This window comes from Thrips palmi, unplaced genomic scaffold (genome assembly GCF_012932325.1).
Source record: "Thrips palmi isolate BJ-2018 unplaced genomic scaffold, TpBJ-2018v1 HiC_scaffold_3, whole genome shotgun sequence".
In the NCBI taxonomy this organism is placed as follows: domain Eukaryota; kingdom Metazoa; phylum Arthropoda; class Insecta; order Thysanoptera; family Thripidae; genus Thrips; species Thrips palmi.
In genome coordinates this window covers 8,620,310-8,643,426 of record NW_023144630.1, presented here as the reverse complement: position 1 = coordinate 8,643,426, position 23,117 = coordinate 8,620,310, and the positions used below count along the sequence as shown (strand labels likewise).

The 23,117-nt window shown below is 45.9% G+C and overlaps 1 protein-coding gene across 5 annotated transcripts; it reads right to left on the bottom strand.

The window, feature by feature from the left end:
* Positions 1–2,900: 2,900 nt before the first annotated feature.
* Positions 2,901–22,439, bottom strand: LOC117648204 (transient receptor potential cation channel protein painless). 5 transcript variants are annotated; one of them, XM_034390545.1, is made up of 15 exons: positions 22,314–22,439; positions 21,232–21,416; positions 19,591–19,890; positions 18,726–18,813; positions 18,164–18,402; positions 17,063–17,226; positions 13,770–14,024; positions 10,485–10,857; positions 9,504–9,606; positions 8,886–9,191; positions 7,947–8,139; positions 6,662–6,811; positions 5,113–5,430; positions 4,035–4,270; positions 2,901–3,131 (listed from the first exon to the last, which is right to left on the bottom strand). In XM_034390545.1, the coding sequence occupies exons 2-15, from the start codon at positions 21,389–21,391 to the stop codon at positions 3,050–3,052; spliced, it is 2,967 nt and encodes a 988-aa protein (XP_034246436.1). In that variant the 5' UTR covers positions 21,392–21,416; positions 22,314–22,439; the 3' UTR covers positions 2,901–3,049. The 5 variants fall into 5 exon arrangements, with proteins under 5 accessions (XP_034246436.1, XP_034246438.1, XP_034246437.1 ...); XM_034390547.1 differs by having other exon boundaries at positions 22,340–22,398; XM_034390546.1 differs by having other exon boundaries at positions 22,119–22,396.
* Positions 22,440–23,117: the final 678 nt, after the last annotated feature.

The window sequence follows — 23,117 nt, the reverse complement described above, 5'->3', positions numbered from 1 at the left end:
AGTGTCGTTTGGACCCCTGCAAAATATTAGCACTTTATGTCCAGCCGTTTCCAAGAAATACGCGTTTGAAAAATTTACAACTTTTTAGCAGATGATACCTCAGCGGTTCCCAACCTTTTTCGGTTCGCGACCCCAAATTTGTAGCCAAAAATTTCCGCGACCCCCAGGAAAAATTTCGCGACCCCACGCGACCCCTCCTTAAGCATGCCTTTGATACAAAGTGCGATAATCCGGCTTAGTTTGGAAGCACTATTGTCTCAAAGTTGAACAAAACGGTCACAAATGCCTGTGAAAAATCGTGTTTTGGGCCGACTTTAAGCATCTACTGCGTCTGATCCGAGGCGGTATTTCGACCTCTCTCAACGGGCAATTGGTCTTTGGACCTTCCTTTCGCATGCCTCTGTTACGGAAAGCGATTATCTGCCTGAGTTTGGGAGCAGTACTGCCGCAAAGTTGATCAAAACGGTCACAAATGTCTGTGAAAAATCGCGTTTTGGGCCGACTTTAAGCATCTACTGCGTCTGATCCGAGGCGGTATTTCGTCCTCCCTCAACGGGCAATTGGTCTTTGGACCTTCCTTTTGCATGCCTCTGTTACGGAAAGCGATTATCTGCCTTAGTTTGGGAGCAGTATTGCCGCAAAGTTAATCAAAACACGATATTTCAGACATTTGTGACTGTTTTGATCAACTTTGCGGCAATACTGCTCCCAAACTAAGGCAGATAATCGCTTTCCGTAACAGAGGCATGCAAAAGGAAGGTCCAAAGACCAATTGCCCGTTGAGGGAGGACGAAATACCACCTCGGATCAGCCGCAGTAGATGCTTAAAGTCGGCCCAAAACACGATTTTTCAGACATTTGTGACCGTTTTGATCAACTTTGCGGCATTTAAGCAGTCACTGCGTCTGATTCGTTGTTCCCGCCAGTGCTCGGCGTGTGGGCTAGCAGGGGAAACCACCGCGACCCCAGGCGACCCCAGCCACCTCGCCGCGACCCCTCGAAATTTTTTCGCGACCCCATTTGGGGTCGCGACCCCAGGGTTGGGAACCGCTGTGATACCTTTACAAATTCAACTCATCATAATACAGGACACTTTAGGGTGGCAGCTAGCTTGTACTCTCAGAATGGGACCAGGACGGGGCGGGATGAACCTCTGTGAAGCTGGTAGAACCCAATTTTGCACAATTGATCGGACATGTCTCAAAAAATTGAGCACGAAATGAGCAACCGATTGCACTATACCCTTTTAATTGTGCGTTGAAACGAAGGTCATAATCCACCACAGTCGTTTTTCCCAGGTAACATTTACCACCAGCGCCCAATCGTGCTACAGCAACGAGACAGGTGCCGAAAAATTGAGCTCGAAATTCCGCCCACCGCGTTGGAAAGAGGAAACCGTGCTGCTGATTCTGGACGTTGAGCCGAACTTTTCTCGCTACAGGTTCGGCGCTGAGGCGCGAAACTAAAGCTGACGATGTTTGAAAACCAGTACACGGTGACATTTTTTCGTCCAATAAAGCAGGAGGTGTGAGTCACTGGAATAAATTGCTATCCAAGTGTGTCATAAAGGGTTGCCAACGGAACAAAAGGCTGTTCGCGGATTTGCTCTCCGACAAATAGTTCAGGAGATTTTCGCCTTGGAACACGGACTTTTTGGACAATGGACAGCACGGAAGTTACATTTTGCTCATTTTTAGCCTGTTTTGACAGGGAAATGCGTGAAGTGCATGCTCGGTTAGTGTGTGTGGTAGCAGGGGAGATAAAGCCCAGTCATAGGAATCAAACCGCCGGTCGATACGTCGAAAAATAAGGAAACTGTGGCCCAAAGACACAAGGATCCACAATTGTGGCAACTTCCCATATACTCCATCTACTGGCGATACCCCACGTTCTGTCTAGTGACTGTCGGTACGCCGCGCTCTGCAGTTCTGGCTTCTGCCGTAGTTCGCCTGTGTAGTTGCCTGTGTCGCCCTCTACTGTGAGCGTTCCTGGAATCTGTATCCGTCACTGTCGTCAGTTCGAAATACACTGCCAAGCTGTCAACACCTGCCTACTCATTTCAACAACGACGTATACAACAAAAACTAAGTATGTACTTTGTTGTGATGGACATTTTTTGTTCAAGGTGTTTTTGCAAAATGTAAATAGAAAAGGGCGGAAAAGGGTGTTTCATTGTTTCAGTTACGGGAAGTTGACTAAGTTGTGGGTCCATTTGTGTCTTTGGGTTTCCTTATTTCAGTTTCCTTATTTTTCGACGTATCGACCTGCGGTTTGATTCCTATGACTGGGCTTCATCTCCCCTACTATCCCACACACTAACCGAACATGCAGTTCAAGCATTTCCCTGTCAAAACAGGCTAAAACTGGGCAAAATGTAACTTCCGTGCTGTCCATTGTCCAAAAAGTCCGTGTTCCGGGGCAAAAATCTCCTGAACTATTCGTCGGAGAGCAAATCCGCTCTTATGTTTGCTCTTATGTTAGCAAATAAGTATTTTCCCGAAAGGGTCAGCAGAAGTTCCATATTTGCTACATATTTCGAAATTTTGTCATGAGGTGTCTGATGCTGTCCGCTCGTGACATCAACTCCAAGGAATTGTACTCCATCATTGTATATAGTATTCTCAACTCTTTTTCAGCTATCGTACTGGATTCCAGCTCGAGAGAGACAGTACTGTGAGCTCAACATCCATTCTGATGACTTCTCCTGGAAAGAATACCTAACGCTCGAGTCCTAAATTTTGGGATTTTGAAGATTTTATCTTTGATCTTTTGTAACCTGTAGTACATGTACAACCCTCCAAACACAGCTCATATCACAGAATTATTCATGTTAAACAATGCGTGCAAACGCGCCGAGCACACAGGGACACAGTGGCCAGCGGAACAGAAAAACAAGGAAGTTATCGGGAAATTTTAGGTAAAACTTTCTTTTATTGTATTCCCCTTTCCGTCAGTAACAAGGTTTGAAAATTGTGAACAATTAAGTGCAATGAGAAAGTGGTGAACAGTCAACATAGCTGGACCTTTCACCTTCACCATCGTACGCAAGCTATATGGCATCTGCTTGAGCGTTCCGCCCCTGCAGCAGCTCGCTGACGTCCTTCATAATGTCTGGGTCCATTACTCGGTCACTGTAAAAAGAGAACACTGTAAAAATCTCCGTACTTTTGTACGGACAATGTCCAGAGGAATATAATACGGAAGTGCGGAAAAGAGGTACAGAAGTTCCGCAGTATATAATGGTAGGTACAGACGGTCGGGCCAAATAATTGATCGGACTTGTTCCGTACTCTTTCTGTACTTTTTTCTACCAGTGAAAGAGAATTTCTGCAATTTGAGTGGTGAAACTTCCCTTGCGCCCACACTTCAGTGTCACGTGGGTTGCAAAGCTCTGTACTTAGCCTACCGGCATTAAAATTTTTCTGCCAATAACAGAATACGGGACCTATTTACATTATTGTATTGTTACTAGACTGTATCACGAGTTATCTGCCACAGCCGTTGGTGCGTAAATATTGCATCTCATCCGTAAGAGGCGTCTCAACGTAACCGGTTATAGATCCTACACTGTCAGAAATCTCCGAAACAAACTTGAACAAAAATGCATGCATTGCAATCGGAAGTACATCCTTCCGAAAATCGGAAGACCTCGTCGGAAGACCTCGTCGCCCGATCGGGCAACACCCGAAATCCTTTCGTCTTCGGAACGATTTCGGATGCTTTCACTTTTGAACGGGATACTTTGAATCGTTGGTACTAAGTCCGAAGAAAGTGTGTTTCAATCAATGGGAAATAACTCTGGGTTTCAGTTTGAATCCCACATGAATACCGGATGGGCTGAAGTGAAAAGTAGCCAAATTTCTGTAAAATTCGTTGTAAATATTACTTTTTAAAAGAATTTTTTTTAATATTCAAAGTCTGAATGTTGACGGCACTCCATGAGTTTAAAGGTGATTTGAATACAATTCTTAATTGCCCATGTATTTCGGTTCAGAATATTTTTGGAGTCGTGCCCCTTGGATCTCAATATTTACCAAAATCTCTTGAAGCAGCGCGGCAAACAGCAGCATTTCTGAACGGTCCCGCTCTTTGCCGAGGGGAACAGCACTCGGTTGCCTTCGTTGCAGAGTACCCGGACCCGCCGTTCGCGCTCGTCTTGGAAAAGGTTGGGACTTGGGAAGGGCACCCAGGTGGACAAGTGCGTCACCGTTGCTATTTCCGTGAAGTAGAGGTGTTCGGCGCGCGTGACGTAGGCCCACAGCTCGGCGTCCTTGCAGTACAGATGTGCGAATCAAGGATTTTCATTTCGAATCGAATGTAAAAATAAGTTTCGAATCGAAAGTAGGAAAAGTGTCAAATTCGAATCGAATCTAAAAAAAGTTTCGAATCGAATAAAAAAAAAAAAGGTTTCGAATCGAATCTAAAAAAAAAGGTTTTGAATCGAATAAAAAAAAATGTTTCGAATCTAAGAAAAAAGGTTCAAATCAAATTCGAATTGCATCTAAAAAAAATTCGAATCGAATCTAGAAAAAGATGTCGAATAGCATCGAACTTTTAAAGATTCAGAATCATATCAAATTAGAAATGAAATTTAAAAAAAATCAGTGCGTTTCAAAACAAATTTTCTGAAATAAAGGGAGGGCATGGAGCAGGAAGAAGAAATAAGGGAAATCAAATATCTGATCTTGCTTTGGTAAAAAAACAGCGCCATGCGCACGACTTTCAACCGTCCCTGAGCAACTGATTCGAAGACAAACCACTGTCGAGTCGAAATTTCGAATATTCGGGGTCGAAGCGATCGAATGATTCGATTCGATGCGAGGGATGAATCACTAGTGTATACACTAGTATCATGTGTACAAATTGGCCCGTACTGCCCGTACTCAGTGTACTCACGATCAGTTGGAAAAGAGCAATATTCGTTCATTTCTTACACGATTTGGCGTTGTGAGTTGTCTAAACCGCTAAATAAAGCCAAAAAACGATTGAAAATGTGAAATTTTATGTGAGCTATAGAAGGTGTACCCACCCGTACTCATGTATTTATGTGTGCACCAGAACGCTGAGTGATTCACCCTTCGATTCGATGCCGAACTATTCGCGTATCCCTACCTTTCGGATCACCGCGGTGTCGCTGACGGCGAGGCCGAGCAGCAGGTTGAAGAGGACGATGGACACCAGGAAGACGAACAGGAGGAACAGCACGTGGCTCGTGCCGGGGAAGGCCTTGAACGGCAAGGAGCTGGCGTCGAACTCCCCGGTCAGCATGACGAACGTCTTGAAGATGGACGTGAACGGGTTGTGGAAGAATTCGTCGTCGTCGTCGTCGCCGCCCTGGACGCACTGCCCCGTGCCGCTGCTGCAGTTGTGGAACAGGATGTAGAAGCTGAGGGCGAAGGCCGCCATCAGGACCCCGTACGACAGCAGCACCTGCGGATGGACATTTTGCGATCTATCCCAAGCAGTGGCGCCAACAGAAATTTCATTTAGGGGGACACTGAGAATCCAAACGCTATGAGTATAGCGCCAATTGGTCCAATGCAAAAGCATTGCACTGAGAAAACCTTACAAACTATTTTGGGCCTTACAAAGAAAAGTAGTTTGTATAACAGAGTATTTTGAGCATACGTAAGCTTACAAAGAAAATACTTCGTAATTTACGAACTATTTCTTCGTATAACAAAGTATTTTAGTTTGTTATATGTATGCTCAAAATACTTCGTAAGGTTTTAAGAGTGTGCACATGAAGTGCAATACCTTCCCGTTCGCATGCATTAGCTAGCATACGGCATTTTCGGGATACATTGCACGTATGGTGCGATATCTCAGCTGCATTGCACCATACGTGCTATACTCATAGCGTTTGGAATTTCAGTGGAGCGACCGATCGCTGATACCCCCAGCCCACGGTGTATACATCGTGCCCCAGCCCCTTAACACACACACACACACACACACCCTCCCGGTCCCTTTCCTTCATTTCCTATCCTTTTCTTCCCCTCCTTTCCTTTATTCCCATTTCCCTTTCTCCTTTCCTCTTCCCTTCCCCGGCCCTTCTGAGCCAAATATGGGACCCTCCTACACTGGTAAAACCAAAGCGTAACACTATGCTTGAGTCAAGCATAAGGTTACGCTTGATGACTTTAAGCTTGAAATGAATCATACTCTGGAAATTTCCCCATACCCCCAGCATTAAGGTAGGGGGAATCTTCTCTACAAATCGAAGAGCGTAAATTGTATGCTGTACTGGAGCATGCCTGCCCAGCATGCACTTACTAGTACATACATGCCATGTATACGCTTCCTGATGCAGGCAACTCCCTATCCCCTATGCTCTACATGCATGCTTCAGTTAGCGTGTACGTGGCATGTATGCACTAGTAAGTGCATGCTTGGCAGACATGCGCTAGCTAGAGCGTGCTTGCAGGCATGCTCCAGTTAGAGCATACAATGTACGCTCTTCGATTTGGCAATTTTGGCCATTTTTTCACCATGGTCCCCCCTTATTAATCTGAGAAGTTTTTCTCGTTAGTATATTGTTTAGGCTATTTGCGATTGTCGGTTACTGCTTTGCGATATTGCGGTGTATCGTAAGAAGTCACGACATTGAGAAAATGCAGTCGCAGGATGCTGAAATTTTGATATTGCCCATCCCTGGCACCTTGAAGCAGTTAAACGAGACTCTCTTGAACATCTCGATGTTGGTGGCGAGGTGTTGCGACACTGGAGCCCACAGCAAGATGTGGCGAATCCACGTCATAAGCACGGCGAACGCTGCCAGCGGCCGCCGCACATAGGGGTCGTCCTCGCCCTGCAGGCAGGTATGGGCAGTTTTGGCAAACGTACGAGGGGTGCACAGTGGGCCAGAAGACCGCTGCTTATGCTGCTGAGCTGATGGGAACTTTTCTGTCTCATTCTTACTCTCTACCTCATATCGAGGGGTCCTATTCAAAAGATCTTATCTGGGCGTTCCCCCCAAGACAATCTTATCTTAAACGCAGGTGAATTTCACATAGTTTGATCATTTGGTACAGCTACATATCAATATAAGTTGTGAGTTTGTTGAAGTAAATCTAAAGATGGAAGGTAAAAGAAACCAAAAGTGCATGTAGAAATATGTTTCGCTTACCGTCGTATTTGTTCTGATTGATCAAAATGAGTGAAATTTGCCGGCGTTTAAGATAAGATTGTCTTGGGGGGAACGCCCAGATAAGATTCTTTGAATAGGACCCCTCGATATGTTCACCTTAGTTCGAAGACAAACCACCAAAGATTCGAAATTTCGAGTATGTCGGGACCAATCTCTGCAAATCCGACTCCGAATCGAATCTTACCCGATTCGAGTCGGTGCCAAACTATTCGCACACCCCACAGTGGCCGTGGCTTCTGCAGAAGAAGGTGGAGGCGGACTAAACTCTAGACGCGTTTTGAGCTCCAGAGTCGCTAAACCGGCCTCGAATCGAACGTGTGACCCCACCAATGGATTCCTCGTTCGGAGAGCAATCCATTGGTGGGGTCACTCGTTTGTTTCGAGTCCCGTTTAGTGACTCTGGAGCTCAAAACGCGTCTAGAGTTTAGTCCGCCTCCACCGGGGAGGCGTTGCACATCATGTGCGATACTTTAGCATTGCACCAATTGACGATTTACTCATAGCGTTTGGATTCTGAGTGAGGCCAATCCGCTGTTTGGAAAAGAGGAAGAAACGAAGTAGCGAGGGGACAGAAGTTACGTACCTCGTTTCTTCATCTTTTCCTCCTCTTTTCCAAACAGCAGAATGGCCTAGTTATGCCCCCCCTCTTTTACACTCACAGGCAGACAGACCGACAGAAAAAGTTTTTCAACCCCACTGGATTAACGGGCCCCGCTGTTGCTCAGCCAATCAGGAAAAACATGATCTTTCTAAGTTAAACAAGTTTCACAATGGAACCGGAAGTGTCCATCCCTACCTGCAAGTTCGTCGCAATCAGCATAGCCAGCACGGGGATGGAGACGACCGCTAAGAAGTCATTCAGGGAGAAGAAATGCGGTAAGCGCGGCCACACGCGCAGCAGCTCCCAAACAGAGTAGAAAATCAGCACTCCCATCAGTGCGAAAGAGCATTGAACGTCCCATTCTGAGATCTTTGGGGTGGCATCGGTCCTGCGAAAAGTTACAACTATCTTCAACCGATATTCCTGGGCAACCCATCCAAGTTATGTTCCAATTACAGCTAGAAAAAGACAAGTTTGTCCTCGAAAAAATTTTTCGAGGCTTTATGTTAAAAAGAGGTGCTGATCAAAAGTAGATAGCTAAAAAAAAAAAATTTCTGGACCCAAAACCACCTAAGCCCAGTGGTAAAATGACCCAAAACTTAAATTGTTCACAGTTCCTCTAATAATTGACTGACATGGCTGAAATTTTGTGGGGGTGTTTACCTATGGGTAGGCACTATTTAAGACAAAGAGGAGCGAAATCGCCGATGGTCTACCTCAAACGGCCCTGATATGCTCAAATCTTCAGTAAAAATTTCACTTTCAATTGAGCAACTTTGAGAGCCCGTAGCATCCAAACCCGACGTCGTAGAGCATCGTTCGACACGGCATTCGAAAGAGCGCATTTTTTGAGTATCAGAGACCCATTTGGGTACTTTTTTGGATCTCGGTTTGCGAGAACCCATATAGTCCCAAACCCTCGAAAACAGCTGTTTTTGGGGTGTTTAGACCCGTACCAAAGTCACAGGGGGTGTCGGATTTCGTCCAAGTGTCTTTTCGGCAGTTCGTATACATACAAGGAACCGATAAAACACCACAAGCGCCCGCTCCTAGGATGTCGCCGACCAAGTGGTTTCTTTTGTCTGGAGCTTCTCATACTGAGTACACACTGCACTTCGTAGTGCAGGTACGTACCCCGCGGCGTCCCCGCTTGCCCTGTTTCCATCCAGGAGGTCGACCAGCCCTCCAAACTTGACGTCCCTGAGTATGGCGTAGAACGTGACTAAGAGGCTGAACACAAGGTGCAAGATGAGGCTGGAGACGATGTAGACCGCCTTGACGCGGCGCCACTTGAGGTGGAGGTAGCTCGTGAGGAGGGGGTGTGTGAGCAGTTCCTGCATGCGTGGGTCCTCGGCGTAGGCCAGGTAGAGCAGGGTGGCCGTCTCGCGGTACCCGGCTCCCTGTTTTGCGGCGGGACCACGCTGCACGGCCACTTGCTTGCTGCGGGGCGCGTAAACAAAATCAGTTTTGACGTTTCTCGAGGTATTCCTGAACGTGCACGGTCAGATTGATTCAGGACCTGCAGCAGGGTCATCGTAACATACGTCGAAATGAGAACATACATACTACAGTAAAATTCATGCGTAATACGATGGCATACCTTACGCTGAAAACTAAGCATTTTACGTGTGCAAATTTATGCGTACCTTACGATGAAAAACCATCGTACTACGTATTAGCACGATCATAAGATGTTGAGTGTGTACCGCCTTTCAATGTTGGGTGAAAAACAATATTGTTAAGTTGACGCACCCTGGCTTGCTGCCCGCCTGCCCGTGCCCTCCCTCCGCTGCGGCAGCGGGGTCCCGCCAGCCGTAAGAGTCAACTTGCCCGCCGCCCAGCCCCGCTGATTGCACTGCAAAAAATTATTGAAAATTTAATTAATTGTGTATGGACACAACTGACTGTATTACGTGCTCCCCGTAAGGATCCACTCTCTGAAAAGGGTGATCTTGTCCGTAGAGTCACCCTGGACGGCAGCAACAGTATTTCATTTCCACAATGAATATACGCTGGGCTCAAGAGTATTTCGTACAAGTGATAAAGAGTGACTCTAACGACAAGAAACCACTTTTCAGGGTGGAGTGCACACTCCAATACTTGTATTGACTTTTTTCTCACCATTATTGACTTTTTGTCCTTTGCTTACGCAGTTTTTTAACCAGCAACAATATGTAGTATTTTCTTTGTAACCATGTACAATATTGTTCCCTATAAAGACTACATTGTCATTAATTACTGACTATTTTTGAAGTCAAACGCGTATTGACTTTTTGGCAATAGCAAATTGACTTTAAGTCATTACAACGAACGAAATCTTACATAGATATTGAGGAAGTAGTACCTTTTATTGCTGTGTAAAATACTCTTTAACAAAGGACAAAAAGTCAATAACAGTCTGAGAGTGTAGAGTCACTGTGGCAAAAGGGTACGGAAAACTCTGTTAATTTTTTTGCCAGGATTCTCCGTAGCCGTCTTATCAATATTCTCCGTAGGCTCTTACAGTATTCTCCGCAGGGCCGTACAGTATTCTCCGTAGGACCGCACAGTCTTCTCCGTAGGACTATACAGTCTTCCAGGTCCTACGGTCCTGCGGTCCTACGGAAAATACTGTAAGAGCCTACGGAGAATACTGACAAGGTGGCTACGGAGAATTACCACAAGCTGTTTACAGAATTTTCCGTAGCTATTTGCCACAGTAGTGTAAACAGCAATTTAGTGTGTTCGTTTCACCAGCGTCCTCTTCTCGGTTGCTTGCAGGCTCTGGCTCGGCCTTGGCAGCCTGGAAGCGCTTGCGCAAGCGCAGCCAGCCGTCCCCCTGCCGCCTGCACGGCTCCGAGAGGTTGCTGTAGTCGAAGATGACCTCGTACTCCTTGTCCAGGGGCGACAGTCCGTTGGTGGAGATGCACTGGTCGAAGTGCGTCCGGAGGACGGCCGGCGACATGTAGTTGATGGGCGCGGTACTGCCGTCGCTTTGACCCACGTTGGCGCCGGCCTTCAGGAGGGTCCGCACCATGTCGGCCAGCTCGTTGCGCGCCGCGTGGTACAGGGCCGGGGCTTTGGTCTCGTCCAACGCGTGCACGTCCACGCCCCGGGCTAGGAGGATCTGGCGGCCAGCGGGAACAACGTGAGGCACTTTTTGGCCCGTCCCGTTTATTTTTTGTAAAAAAAAAGACGGAGGGACGGGCATATAGTATGATCCCTGCTGTGCGTCCGTTCGTCCGTTCGTCCGTTCGTCCGAGGACTTCCCGTGGTCCGATCTTGACTAAATTTGGTTTGCAGCCTCCTTGGGTGACCCTAAGAACCGCCCGGTGGCAGCAAATCCGATCCGAGCCCCGGGGGCGCTGCTGCAGGTGCATCATGGTCTACATGGGGTCGAGGAGGATCTCGGCAACGGATGCAGCTAGCAGGGCATGTAGGGGTATTTTTGGAATCGGGGTGACGAGACAAAACCAACGGTGCCAGTTTCAACCGAATCGGAGAAGTTGGGATCCGGGTTCAAATCCCAGTGGGGTATATTTTGAACATTCTTTTTATTCGAGTTTTTGCATTATTTCTTATGTTTTCGAGGGCGCTGATGACGAAAATAACATCTATTTGGACCCCAGACTCAGGTTCAAACCCGTCAGGGTTAAACAAAGGCGAAATTCACACACACTGTTAAAAAAATTCTGAAAATTCAGACAACTTTTTTCAGACTTGACGTTATGAAACACCAATTAAGACCTTTTTATGAAATTTCATAACTTTTGTCTGAGATGTCAGACAGGGCAGTCTGAGACCGTGCTTGGTCTGAATATTTGTACCCAGTCTGAAATTTCATAATGAGGGAAGTCATAAAATTAAGATAAGGGTGACTAATACAAAACCAGATATAGAAAATCACACGTCGCGCATCAAAGCATTATGATATTGACAGTTGTTATGTTGAGGGAGCTTGTTGAATGCAAACTGTGGACCAATCACTTCTCACATGGTTTGGTCCACTTGCTTGCAGCCGCCTGGAGTTACGTTTCAGGGACCTGCCGCTAGGTGGCGCCTGGAGCGCCGCGGCAGATCGCCACTTTGTATTTCCGATTAATGTCATTAAAGTAAATAATTTTTGCAAACAGCATCATCTGTTGCTTTAGTAATTATCAGCTCTAGCCTTTAGCAATAAGTTTGAAACAAAATATTACTCTGAAGTCGATAAAACCGCATTTCAATGTTGGCTCTCGCTGGCGTCTGCGTTCGGTCATTAGGTTGGGTGCCCGCATGATCCTCCGTCATGTTGTGGCACACATGGGAGATTCTATATGAGTTCTCACCCTCGAACGACGAGTGCCTCAGTCTTACTGCGGACCATCTCGTCTGATATTTTTTTGAGTAGCGATGGTGTCCATCGTGCGCGGAATCCCGGCGTGCTGTGAAGTTTGCTCTTTCCCTCACAGGAGTAAAATCGTTATCCGTCCAGTAGGTCCGCCCTAACAAGCGTCTAGACCACCACATTAGGCTGCCATTTCCGCACGATTGCTGCAGGATGAATTCACACAGTATGTTCTAAAATTTTGGACAAAAAGTATGAATTTTCAGCTACAAAGCAGTGGGAATTTTAAGACTTGGCCATGTCTGAATTTTAAGACTTCATTTTAAGACCAAGACGAGTCTGAAAATTAATAACGAGTTTATGTAAAAGTACTTCACTCAAATTAGTCTGAAAATTCAGAAATTTTTTTTAACAGTGCATTTGTTAATGTACGGGATGGGCCAAAGTTGCCGATGTATATCGCTACTTTTCCTGTTATTTTTTTAAGAAGTCCGATCGAAAAACATGACTACCGCCGATTCCATCGCCATTTGGGTCAAAGGTACCTCTTAAGGGTCTAAGAAAAGCCCTAAAATATTGGGGGTGAAAAACGCTTGTTTTGGATTTTATTCACGATTTTCGTTTTCTCTGACACAATTTAGGTGAATTTGGTCAAAATGTAAAAATCGATATAGCTCGGTCCCTGTCGGTTCCAGCCTAAAAATTGACTTGTAAAATCGGCCGAGGAAGAAGAATCCGGCGTCGGTTTCCCGATTGAACTGCTCAAATTTTGACCTTGGCTGTTTCCCCGTTTTCGCAGTCATTTCTTGCATCTCTGGGGCTTTGGTGATGGACATCGATTTTGACCGATCCCGGGGGTGAAATTTGAAGATATAGGATTAAATATTCCGTCATAAAAAGTTTGTGTATTGGGCAGCGTGCTCCAGTGTCAGGTAGCCCTTCTGAGGCGCTGGCACTCATGTGGAAGCAGCGCACCTTAGCGCAGCGCCAACACACAGGCAGCGAAACACGGACCTGCCTCCGTAACGCCTGCGAACTGGAAGGTGGGCACGCCCGCCAAACGCCGCTGCGTGGCTGGCTGCCTACCCGCCGTGCTCGCAGGCGCTCGCTCCATCTCGCCATGGTCTCCCCCGGTCTCCCCATACAGTTCACACTCTTAACAATGTTGAGCCGTGGTGTCCTCGCAAAATCGTCGCGTTATCTCTCTGCATACTTTTTTTCTGCATACTTGCGCACGAAATCGTGCTTTGTCGCGCACAAATTCGTGCGTTACGAAGTGCATGTTAAATTTCGTGCATTCGCGCGCAGAAAAACCTACATTGTAATTTAGTGTGACTACTGTGCATTCTTTGTCGGGTTTCAAGTATGCTCTCTGCACACTAAACTTCTTACGGATACATCTATCTGTATTACGAACATTTTTGTGCAAACGTAATTACGGATTGATTTTGTTTCTAATACGGATGATTTCATCCGTATTACGAACAGTTTTTCGTCCGTACCTTACGGATATTTTTGTTTGTATGTTACGGACACGAAAACCTTTGTAATACGGATAAAATCATCCGTATTACAAACCAAATCCATCCGTAATTACGTTTGCCCAAAACCGTCTGTGTTGCGGATACATGGTGTCCGTAAGGAGTCTTGAGTGCGCTCGTGTCCCAGAATCACTCCCACTGACCCACTGTGCATGTGCAGCCTCCACGCACCTGGACACACCGGTGGTGGTCGCGGGCCTCGCCGCCCTGCTGGGGCTCGGCCTTGGCCTTGGCGGCGCCCTTGATGGCGGCGTGCAGGGGGCGGCCGGCCCGCAGGTCGGTGCGGGAGTCGCTGACGAGCGCGCGCACCACGCGGTGGTGGCCGTGCAGGCAAGCCAGGGCCAGCGCCGTGGCCCGCTCCCCACCCGTACGGTTCGGGTCGGCGCCACCCTGCAGGAGCGCCTTTACCGCGTCGTACAGGCCGTCCTGCAAGCAATGCACTAAAACCTCTCAACGAAACCACACTGTCAGAAAAGGCCTACTCTGCAAACTGAAGTGTGTAGGTACATAGTACACTCTTATTAGAGCATGCTTCCAAGCACACTCTTATTTACAGCATATACTTGCTAGTACATTGCATGTACACGCTCAGTGCACCTGGCAAGTACACTCAACTGGCCCATGCCTTGAGATAGGATTAATCGAGTGTATTTTAGCGTGTACTTGCAAGGTGCACTCTTATTTAGCGTGTTCATGCCAGGCACACTCTACTTAAGAGTAACTCCACCCCAAGGTGGACCGAGATCTGGGATTGGGTCACGGATTCGGTTCAAACTTTGTGGGTTCAATAGGTACCACTAGGACCTATCAACCCTAAAAGGAAAGTTGGCTAGCTCAAATAGAACCTGAGATATATGCATTTTTCTAAATTTGACTAATTTAGCGTAAAAATGTCGCTTTCTGATTTTTTCATGATAAAAGTTGTTCGCTTAGTTCTGGCTTGCATTTCTTCTTTCTAGTCATAAAAAAAGGAGAAAAATGGTGGTAGGCCAAGTTTTGTACGTTGCTTGGTTTGGCCTACTCGAGCAATTTTGTCGAATTCATCGAAACTCTCACACCCAAAATACTCCACCTTGGATTTGACCCTGGTACGTCTCATTTCACTTCTTTTACTCTAATAAAAAATTGCTATATAGTCCCTAGCACCAACAATTCCATATAAGCCAGAAAAATCCAAAACACAATTTTTCAATTTTCTACTTTGACCTATTTTGGGCCCTTTTGTCAAGATTAGGGCTTCTACATGATCTTGGGTGACAGGAAAGATCCTCCCTGCCCTCAATTTAGATAGTATCAACACAAACAAAGAGACCCAAACTCAAGGTGCACTAAAAATTTATAAGGAAACTGTTTTGGGCAAATTTTGCAAGTTTACGAGGGGTGTGAAGAATTTAAATCGGAGGAAAATGTAATGCTTCGGCCAAAAGTGGATTTGTGGTTCACTAGTAAGCTTTCTCAAGTAGGTTTGGTGCCCTTTTAACCCTGAGAATGTTCCTCCTTGATAATCAGTGTTAAAACCCTGTTTTGGTATAGGGTTGTTGGACTTACGATTTCAACGCATTAACAAAGTAATGATCCATTTATTTAGGTTGTTTGCAACGTGTAAGCTGAACCCCTTAGTCTTAAGTCATCTGGCTGGTCTAAAAAATTTACAAACCAAATGAAACCAGGCTCAGTCATTGAGACTAAGCGGTTGAACTGATACGTTGCAAACAACCTAAATAAATGGATCATTACTTTGTTAATGCGTTGAAATCGTAAGTCCAACAACCCTATACCAAAACAGGGTTTTAACACTGATTATCAAGGAGGAACATTCTCAGGGTTAAAAGGGCACCAAACCTACTTGAGAAAGCTTACTAGTGAACCACAAATCCACTTTTGGCCGAAGCATTACATTTTCCTCCGATTTAAATTCTTCACACCCCTCGTAAACTTGCAAAATTTGCCCAAAACAGTTTCCTTATAAATTTTTAGTGCACCTTGAGTTTGGGTCTCTTTGTTTGTGTTGATACTATCTAAATTGAGGGCAGGGAGGATCTTTCCTGTCACCCAAGATCATGTAGAAGCCCTAATCTTGACAAAAGGGCCCAAAATAGGTCAAAGTAGAAAATTGAAAAATTGTGTTTTGGATTTTTCTGGCTTATATGGAATTGTTGGTGCTAGGGACTATAAAGCAATTGTTTATTTGAGCAAAAGAAGTGAAATGAGACGTACCAGGGTCAAATCCAAGGTGGAGTATTTTGGGTATGAGAGTTTCGATGAATTCGACAAAATTGCTCGAGTAGGCCAAACCAAGCAACGTACAAAACTTGGCCTACCACCATTTTTCTCCTTTTTTTATGACTAGAAAGAAGAAATGCAAGCCAGAACTAAGCGAACAACTTTTACCATGAAAAAATCAGAAAGCGACATTTTAATACTAAATTAGTCAAATTTAGAAAAATGCAAATATCTCAGGTTCTATTTGAGCTAGCCAACTTTGCTTTTAGGGTTGATAGGTCCTAGTTAGACCTATTGAACCCACAAAGTTTGAACCGAATCCGTGACCCAATCCCAGATTTCGGTCCACCTTGGGGTGGAGTTACTCTTAAGCGTGTGCCTGGCAAGTATGCTGAAAATAAGAGTGTGCTTGGAAGCATGCTTTAATAATAGTGTACTATGTACACACTTTAGTTTGCAGAGTATAGCTCCGAAATTATTTGGATGAAAACACCAATTATCATGCTCATTCTCTAGCCTACTCCGCAAACTGAAGTGTGTACATAGTACACTCTTATTAGAGCATGCTTCCAAGGACACTCTTATTTACAGCATATTTGCCAGGCACACGCTAAAGTAGAGTGTACATTGCATGTACACGCTAAAGAAGAGTGTACCTGGCAAGTACACTCAAACTGGTCCATGGTTTTAGATAGGACTAATCGAGTGTATTTTAGCGTGTACTTGCAAGGTACACACTTATTTAGCGTGTACTTGCCAGGCACACTCTATTTTAGCGTGTGCCTAGCAAGTATGCTGTAAATAAGAGTGTACTTGGAAGCATGCTCTAATAAGAGTGTACTATGTACACACTTCAGTTTGCGGAGTAGGCTAGAGAATGAGCATGATAATTGGTGTTTTCATCCAAATAATTTCGGAGCTATACTCTTGGATGCATGTTCTAATAAGAGTGTACTATGTACACACTTCAGTTTGCAGAGTACACTGTAGCGAAAAGCTACAGAAGATTCTGAAATCAGCTTGTAGTAATTCTCCGCAGCCCCCTTGTCAATGTTATCCGCAGGACCGCATTTTTGAACACTTTCCAATGTTTTTGTATGTTTCGTGTTACTGCCACAAGAATAAGATGACCTTCCATCGACACGTAACGGAATGTCGATAAAATTTTGAAAAACTTGCGAATGATTGGCGGACTGGGTGTTGGTGCCGCAGTGGGTGTAACCACCCGCGGCAATGCCGACCTTGCTGGCGAGCTGCAGCAGCGTGTGGGTGCCGTCGTCGGCGTCCAGCAGGCTGGCCTTGTTCTCATGGCGCGGCACGGGTTGCTGCAGGGCCGCGAGGAACTGCTCGCTCTCGCGGCTGTACAGGTAGAAGAACAGCTTGTCCGCTGACAGCTCGGCCAAAGCTGCAAAGATGAAAACGGCGTGCACTACAATCCTAACCGTCTACTTGGTACACACTTACACCGAGATCCTGATTTGTCAACTGGATCTTGAAAAAAGGGGGTTGACCAAGAATTGTATTTTATTCTTGATTCGAGTAGATCTTGATGAGACCTTTTCAGCGAATGGTCGGAACCTAGGTCTAAAATGCTCGCATCGTCGTCGGGGACCCTGTGAGGTGCCCCTCGATGTCCTCGGGGACCCAACGGTGACCTATGAGGCTTTGACCATGCCGTCCCGATGTGGCATTGGCCGCTCGGACGACAGAGAGATGAACACATAAAACTACAGTGATCTCCGTCTTTTAAAAGACGGAGATCACTGTGGTTTTGGGTACAGAGCGACGTTGTGAAATAGGATTCCCTGTAGTTTTTTCTCGCAGTGTGGTTCTGCACTGTCTATTTGACCTCTGTCTAGTTAAACTTACCAGATTTATAGTTAACTTTACAATGCCACCTGGTTTGCCCTTTTGAAGTCAATTGACTTTTCCGTAGAGACATTTCTTGACGATACTCAACTGTATCCCCAAGAAAGGTACTGAGAGTATCACCTTTGGGTTTACAGTGAATTCCTACGTTCACACGAGTCACATTTAGCAACTCTAAGGCTCGAAACGCGTCTAGAATTTTGGCTGCCTCCACCGCACAGTGGGCCAGAAGACCGATGGAGGTGGCCAAAACTCTAGACGCGTTTTGAGCTCCAGAGTCGCTAAACAGGACTCAAACCAAACGTGTGACCAATGGATTCCTCGTTCGGAGAGCAATCCATTGGTGGGGTCACACGTTCGGTTCGAGTCCCATTTGGCGACTCTGGAGCTCAAAACGCGTCTAGAGTTTCGGCAGCCTCCACCGGTCTTCTGGCCCACTGTGCACCGTTCTTCTAGCGCACTGTTGTAGTTACCGTGTGGCGGCAGGCGGCTCGCCAGCTGGGGGTGCCGGTCCCGGATGGCGTCCCTCGCGGTGCGGCCGTGGCTGTCCCTGCCGCTGTCCACGTTGAGGTCGCTGCCGCCCTCCGTCAGCAGCAGCTGCAGCATGGCGGCCGGGGCGTCGCCCTGAGCCGCCTGGTGCACGGCAGTCAGGCCGTCGCCGTTCGCCATGTTGAAGTCCACGCGCGGGTGCCGCATCAGCAGTTGGACGCACCTGCATCCGGCAGGATCGCGAGCATCACTCTCAGACTGTTTTTGACTTCTTATCTTAGAGTGTATTTTACACAGCAATAAAGAGTGCTATTTCCTCAATATCGATGTAAGATTTTGTTCGTTGTATTGACTTAAAGTCAATTATTGAATATTTTTGAAGTCAGTTGCGTATTGACTCTTTGTCAATAGCAAATTGACTTAAAGTCAATATAACGAACGAAATTTTACATAGATATTGAGGAAATGGTACGTTTTATTGCTGTGTAAAATACTCTTTAACAAAGGATAAAAGGTTAAGAACAGTCTGAGAGTGTACCAGGGTACCTGCGGTAGCCGTGCTCCAGCTCGTCCCGCTTCTCGGCGCTGAGAGCGACGGCCGACGGCTCGACCCAACCGCCCACCGTGTCTGGCACTGTAAAAATTAATGTCCGGAATTAACAACGGATCCTTCGGCAAAAAAAATGCCAACGGTTCCTCCCTTCATTTACGAAGCTCTTCGCATATTTACAATCACCCTCGTTAATATTTTTGAAGGACCTCTGTCGATTTTACAATTACAATGGGAATTTACGAAGCACCTTCATAAATCTACAACGATCCCTCCTTAAATTTACAGTAAACCTTCGTTAAAAACAAAGAACCTTTGTTGATATACAAAGAACCTTCGTAATAATAGGTCTGGAATTAACCACGGATCCTTCGGCAAAAAAATTGCCAACAGTTCCTTTGTTTATCTACGAAGGCCCGTGGTAGATTTACGACGCCGGGACCCGGAGGGGGGGAACAACTTCGCACATTCATTGTACAAAATTTGAAACACATTCCACATTTAGATTACAAAAAAGCATTTAAGTAGGCAACAAGCGTGGCAAATACGCCAGAAATCTTGCACCTACTAATACATTCCCACAATCATAGAACGCAAAATTTTGCAGTGGGTCACCCGGGACTGGTCTTCTGGCCCACCGCACAGTGGAGGCGGCCAAAACTTCAGACGTGTTTTGAGCTCCTGAGTCGCTAAATGGGACTCGAACCTACTCAAATCCCCACCAATGGATTCCTCGTTCGGAGAGCAATCCATTGGTAGGATCACACGTTCGGTTCAAGTCCCATTTCGCGACTCTGGAGCTCACAACCCGTCTGGAGTTTCGGCTGCCTCCACCGGTCTTCTGGCCCACTGCGTTCCCACCTTTGGGGGCGAGGCGCTGCCTGGCGACGGCGGCGTGCAGTGCGGTGCCCCACTTGTCCTGCCGGTTCACGTCCAGCCCCTCGGCGCGCAGCAGCTCCTGCAGCGACTCGGCGTTGGCCGCCGCGGCCGCCAGGTGCAGCGGGAAGGGGTTGACGCGGTTGGGGTCCACGCCCGCGGCCAGCAGCGCGCGAACGTACGCGCCGCGGCCCTGGTCGCCGCTCGCCCGCCGCAGCAGCGTGCTCAGCGCGCCGGCCGCCGCCGTGGCCTGCCAGTCGGCCGGGTCCGCCGCGCCGGACCACTCTGGAGGCGGAGGCACAGGGTATTACTACACAGTAAAGTCCTTACGGATAGCGTGTTTGTAGGTTACGGATAGTTTTGTGCAGCCATATTACGGATCGAATTTTGTTTGCATTACGGATATTTTTGTCCGTAATACAAAAGTTTTGATGTCCGCAATTTACAGATAATTTCGTTGCGTAACATACGGATTCCCAAATCCTTGTATTACGGACAAAAACATCCGTACTACAAATAAAATTTGATCCGTAATATGGCTGCACAAAACTATCCGTAACCTACAAACACGGTATCCGTAAGGACTTAAGCGTGTACACGCATAAAAATTTATGAAGTATTTTGAGCATGCATTATACAAACTAATAGACCATTCTAGTCGTGGCTGAGTGAAGAACAAGAAGAATCACAAAAGACATCTTTTCAGCACTTTTACGGTACTTAAAATATTCAAGACTCTTGGCTTGGTAGAAGTCAGTGAAAATATTAATACAACATATTTTCAGTGAACGTATGCACTCCAAATGCCCGAAATGAGTCTTTTGAGATTCTTCTTGTTCTTCACTCGGCCACGACTAGAATGGTCCATCTAAGTTTGTAAATCCCGAAGTATTTTCTTTGTAAGGCAGAAAAGAGTTAGCAAGATTTTCTCAGTGTAGGGAAAGAAGGCGCTTGCTGATCCATGAAGGGGATGACCCAATTTGCATCACTTTTCGGGAGAAACGAAAAACTGTTCACAAGGAAAACTAACTCCAGACAAATAAATGATGCAAATTGGATTTTTTTAATAAAAGCAAAAGTTGTAACTGTGAAAATTTTAAGTAGTGTAACATCACTCTGTAGATGGTTTCCGTATTTTAAATCTCTACGTTAGAATGGTCTACGGAACCATGTTTACTTGGTTCTCCCAAACGAGGTGGAACTTGAAGACAATTCAACCGAAGCTGAGGTCTGCGTAGTCTATATTGCTCTGGTACATTTCTGGAATAACCTCTCCTTCCCAATTAGTTTTCTAAAAGGAGGAGTTGAGTTGATTTTATTTTTAAAAAAATAAGATTTATAAAGATACAAGTTTATCTTCTTATGCTATTTTGTACAACGGAGTCATGTGGACCTCCCGTTCCTTATCTATATTGCCTTCTAAACTGCTGGGAAATGAGTAAAATAAGTTGTTGTAATGATTTAAACCATCCTCAGGCACAACAATACTCAATTTCGAGACAAATCCAGTTATTCTCTTTTTTACCGCTTCGAATCGAATATGGAGTGGATGAGCAAAATTCTTTTGGCTTCTTCAGAATGAACCGGGCCGTTATTGAGAATAGAAATCTGTGAAACTATTCATACCGGACAGCAGCTCGGTGAAAGTGTCCAAGTCTCTGGCGTTGTACGCCGAGGCCAGCTCGTCGCTGAGGTCGGGGTCCTTGGGGCTGAGCGGACGCACTACTGCGACCGTCCCGTCTCTAGGGCGGGCCGGGTAAGCCCTCTCTCGATACTCGGTGCCCATCCTCTCGTCGTTCTCCGACCGCAATCTGAGAAGGAGGGATCGTGAACCAGTCATCCTTAAATTGTTGGCAAAGTAATAAACTTAATTAGTACTATTTAAAAATACACACTGCAGAAAATAACCACAACAAAAGTACACAAATTCCTGGCAAATTTTTTATCAGGAATTTAGTGTACTTTTCAAGTACAACAATTGTTGTACAAAGTACAACGGAACCGGCATGACGAGTGCTGGGCAGTCCAGGGCTCGTTGTGGTTTGTACAATGCTCGTTGTACATTCTACAATCGCTGTTGTACTTTTATTGTACAGTTTTTGTTGTACTTTTGTTGCACTATCCACACTTTTTTCTTGCAGTGCAGTGGCTTGCAAAATAAAAAACGAAACATTCGTAAAATTACCAATGATTCTTGAAATAACGTATGATTTGCAATACTTTACGGGCCGTTCTCAAAATTATACGAACGGTCTCTGATGCATCTGATGCGTATAGCATGCTGCTACGATAAAAAAAAACAGGAAACGAGAACATTCTTACGGCTATAGTAAAACTGAATAATACGAACTGCTGATGTGTCGTATGCACGAGATATTCGAAGAAAGACGAGCAATTCGAACAAAAATAAGTTATTCTTCGTTAATATTTTTTATTTTTCTCGTAAAACTACGCAAAAACTATGGGAAAATACTGTACAAGAAAAGTTTACATAAGCGTAGGATACAGCTTACTTAACGATCGATAACCACTGAATAGTTGTGCTTCCAAGTGTGAGACACGGTGTGGTCGACACTTGCAAGCCTAGGACAGGGGGTGATCGACACTAGGAAGCGTAGGACACGACACTTGTATGTGTAGGACATATGGTCATGGTCTACTCCTTCAAGTGTGCGCTTGTCCCTACACCGGGTTTTCCGTGACCAAACCTCTTGCAGAGAAGCACTGAACACACCAAGCCTACGCGCTGGGGCGTTCGGCGCAATCAACACTGCAGTTGTTGCCAAAGGAAGATCGCTCCGAGGACTGCTTCGACCTACGCCGATAACGACTACTTTGACTAGGCGCTAATCTTTCGCATTTCATCTGTCCATCTTTGCTCTATCTCTATCTCTTCACTCGAGACCGGATGGAGGCGTCTCGTCTGTTCGCACTGAAAAAATATAATTGGAAGTCATTTTCAACACTCGTGTGAATGTTGTCAGGAACAACGGACAAAATGTTTGAAATGCTGATGCATCTTATTGAAAGCTTGTTGATAAATTCTTGGATAGTCTGAAAGGTTTCCTGATCGTCTGAAATATTTGCACCGGTCGCTGTACCGGGGGAGAGTGTGTCGATGTTCCGCGCGGACTGCGAGCCACTCACGTACCATTCACTATCTCCTCTCCCCCCCCCCTTTTTCCCCCTGGGGCCCTCTTTCATTATTATTAAGGGAAAGTGGGGTACCATGTGGCGGTTTTTGTTAAATGCCCGTCAACCCAATAATACCAATCACATTACATCCATAAGTAGACATGTGAACAAAATGATTCTTCACCTTATAATTTCTGTTGAGATTTCTAATTTATCTGTTTTGGTTGCTGAGTTATCGCGAGTTGAATGGGCCAAGTCAAAGTGTCACTTCGTACCCCACGTAGTACACTATGTGACAGCCTTAGTGTACCATGTGACAGTGGCCTTTTGTCTGGGTTTATATCCTATTCAGCGTACCTACACGCAGAGAATGAACG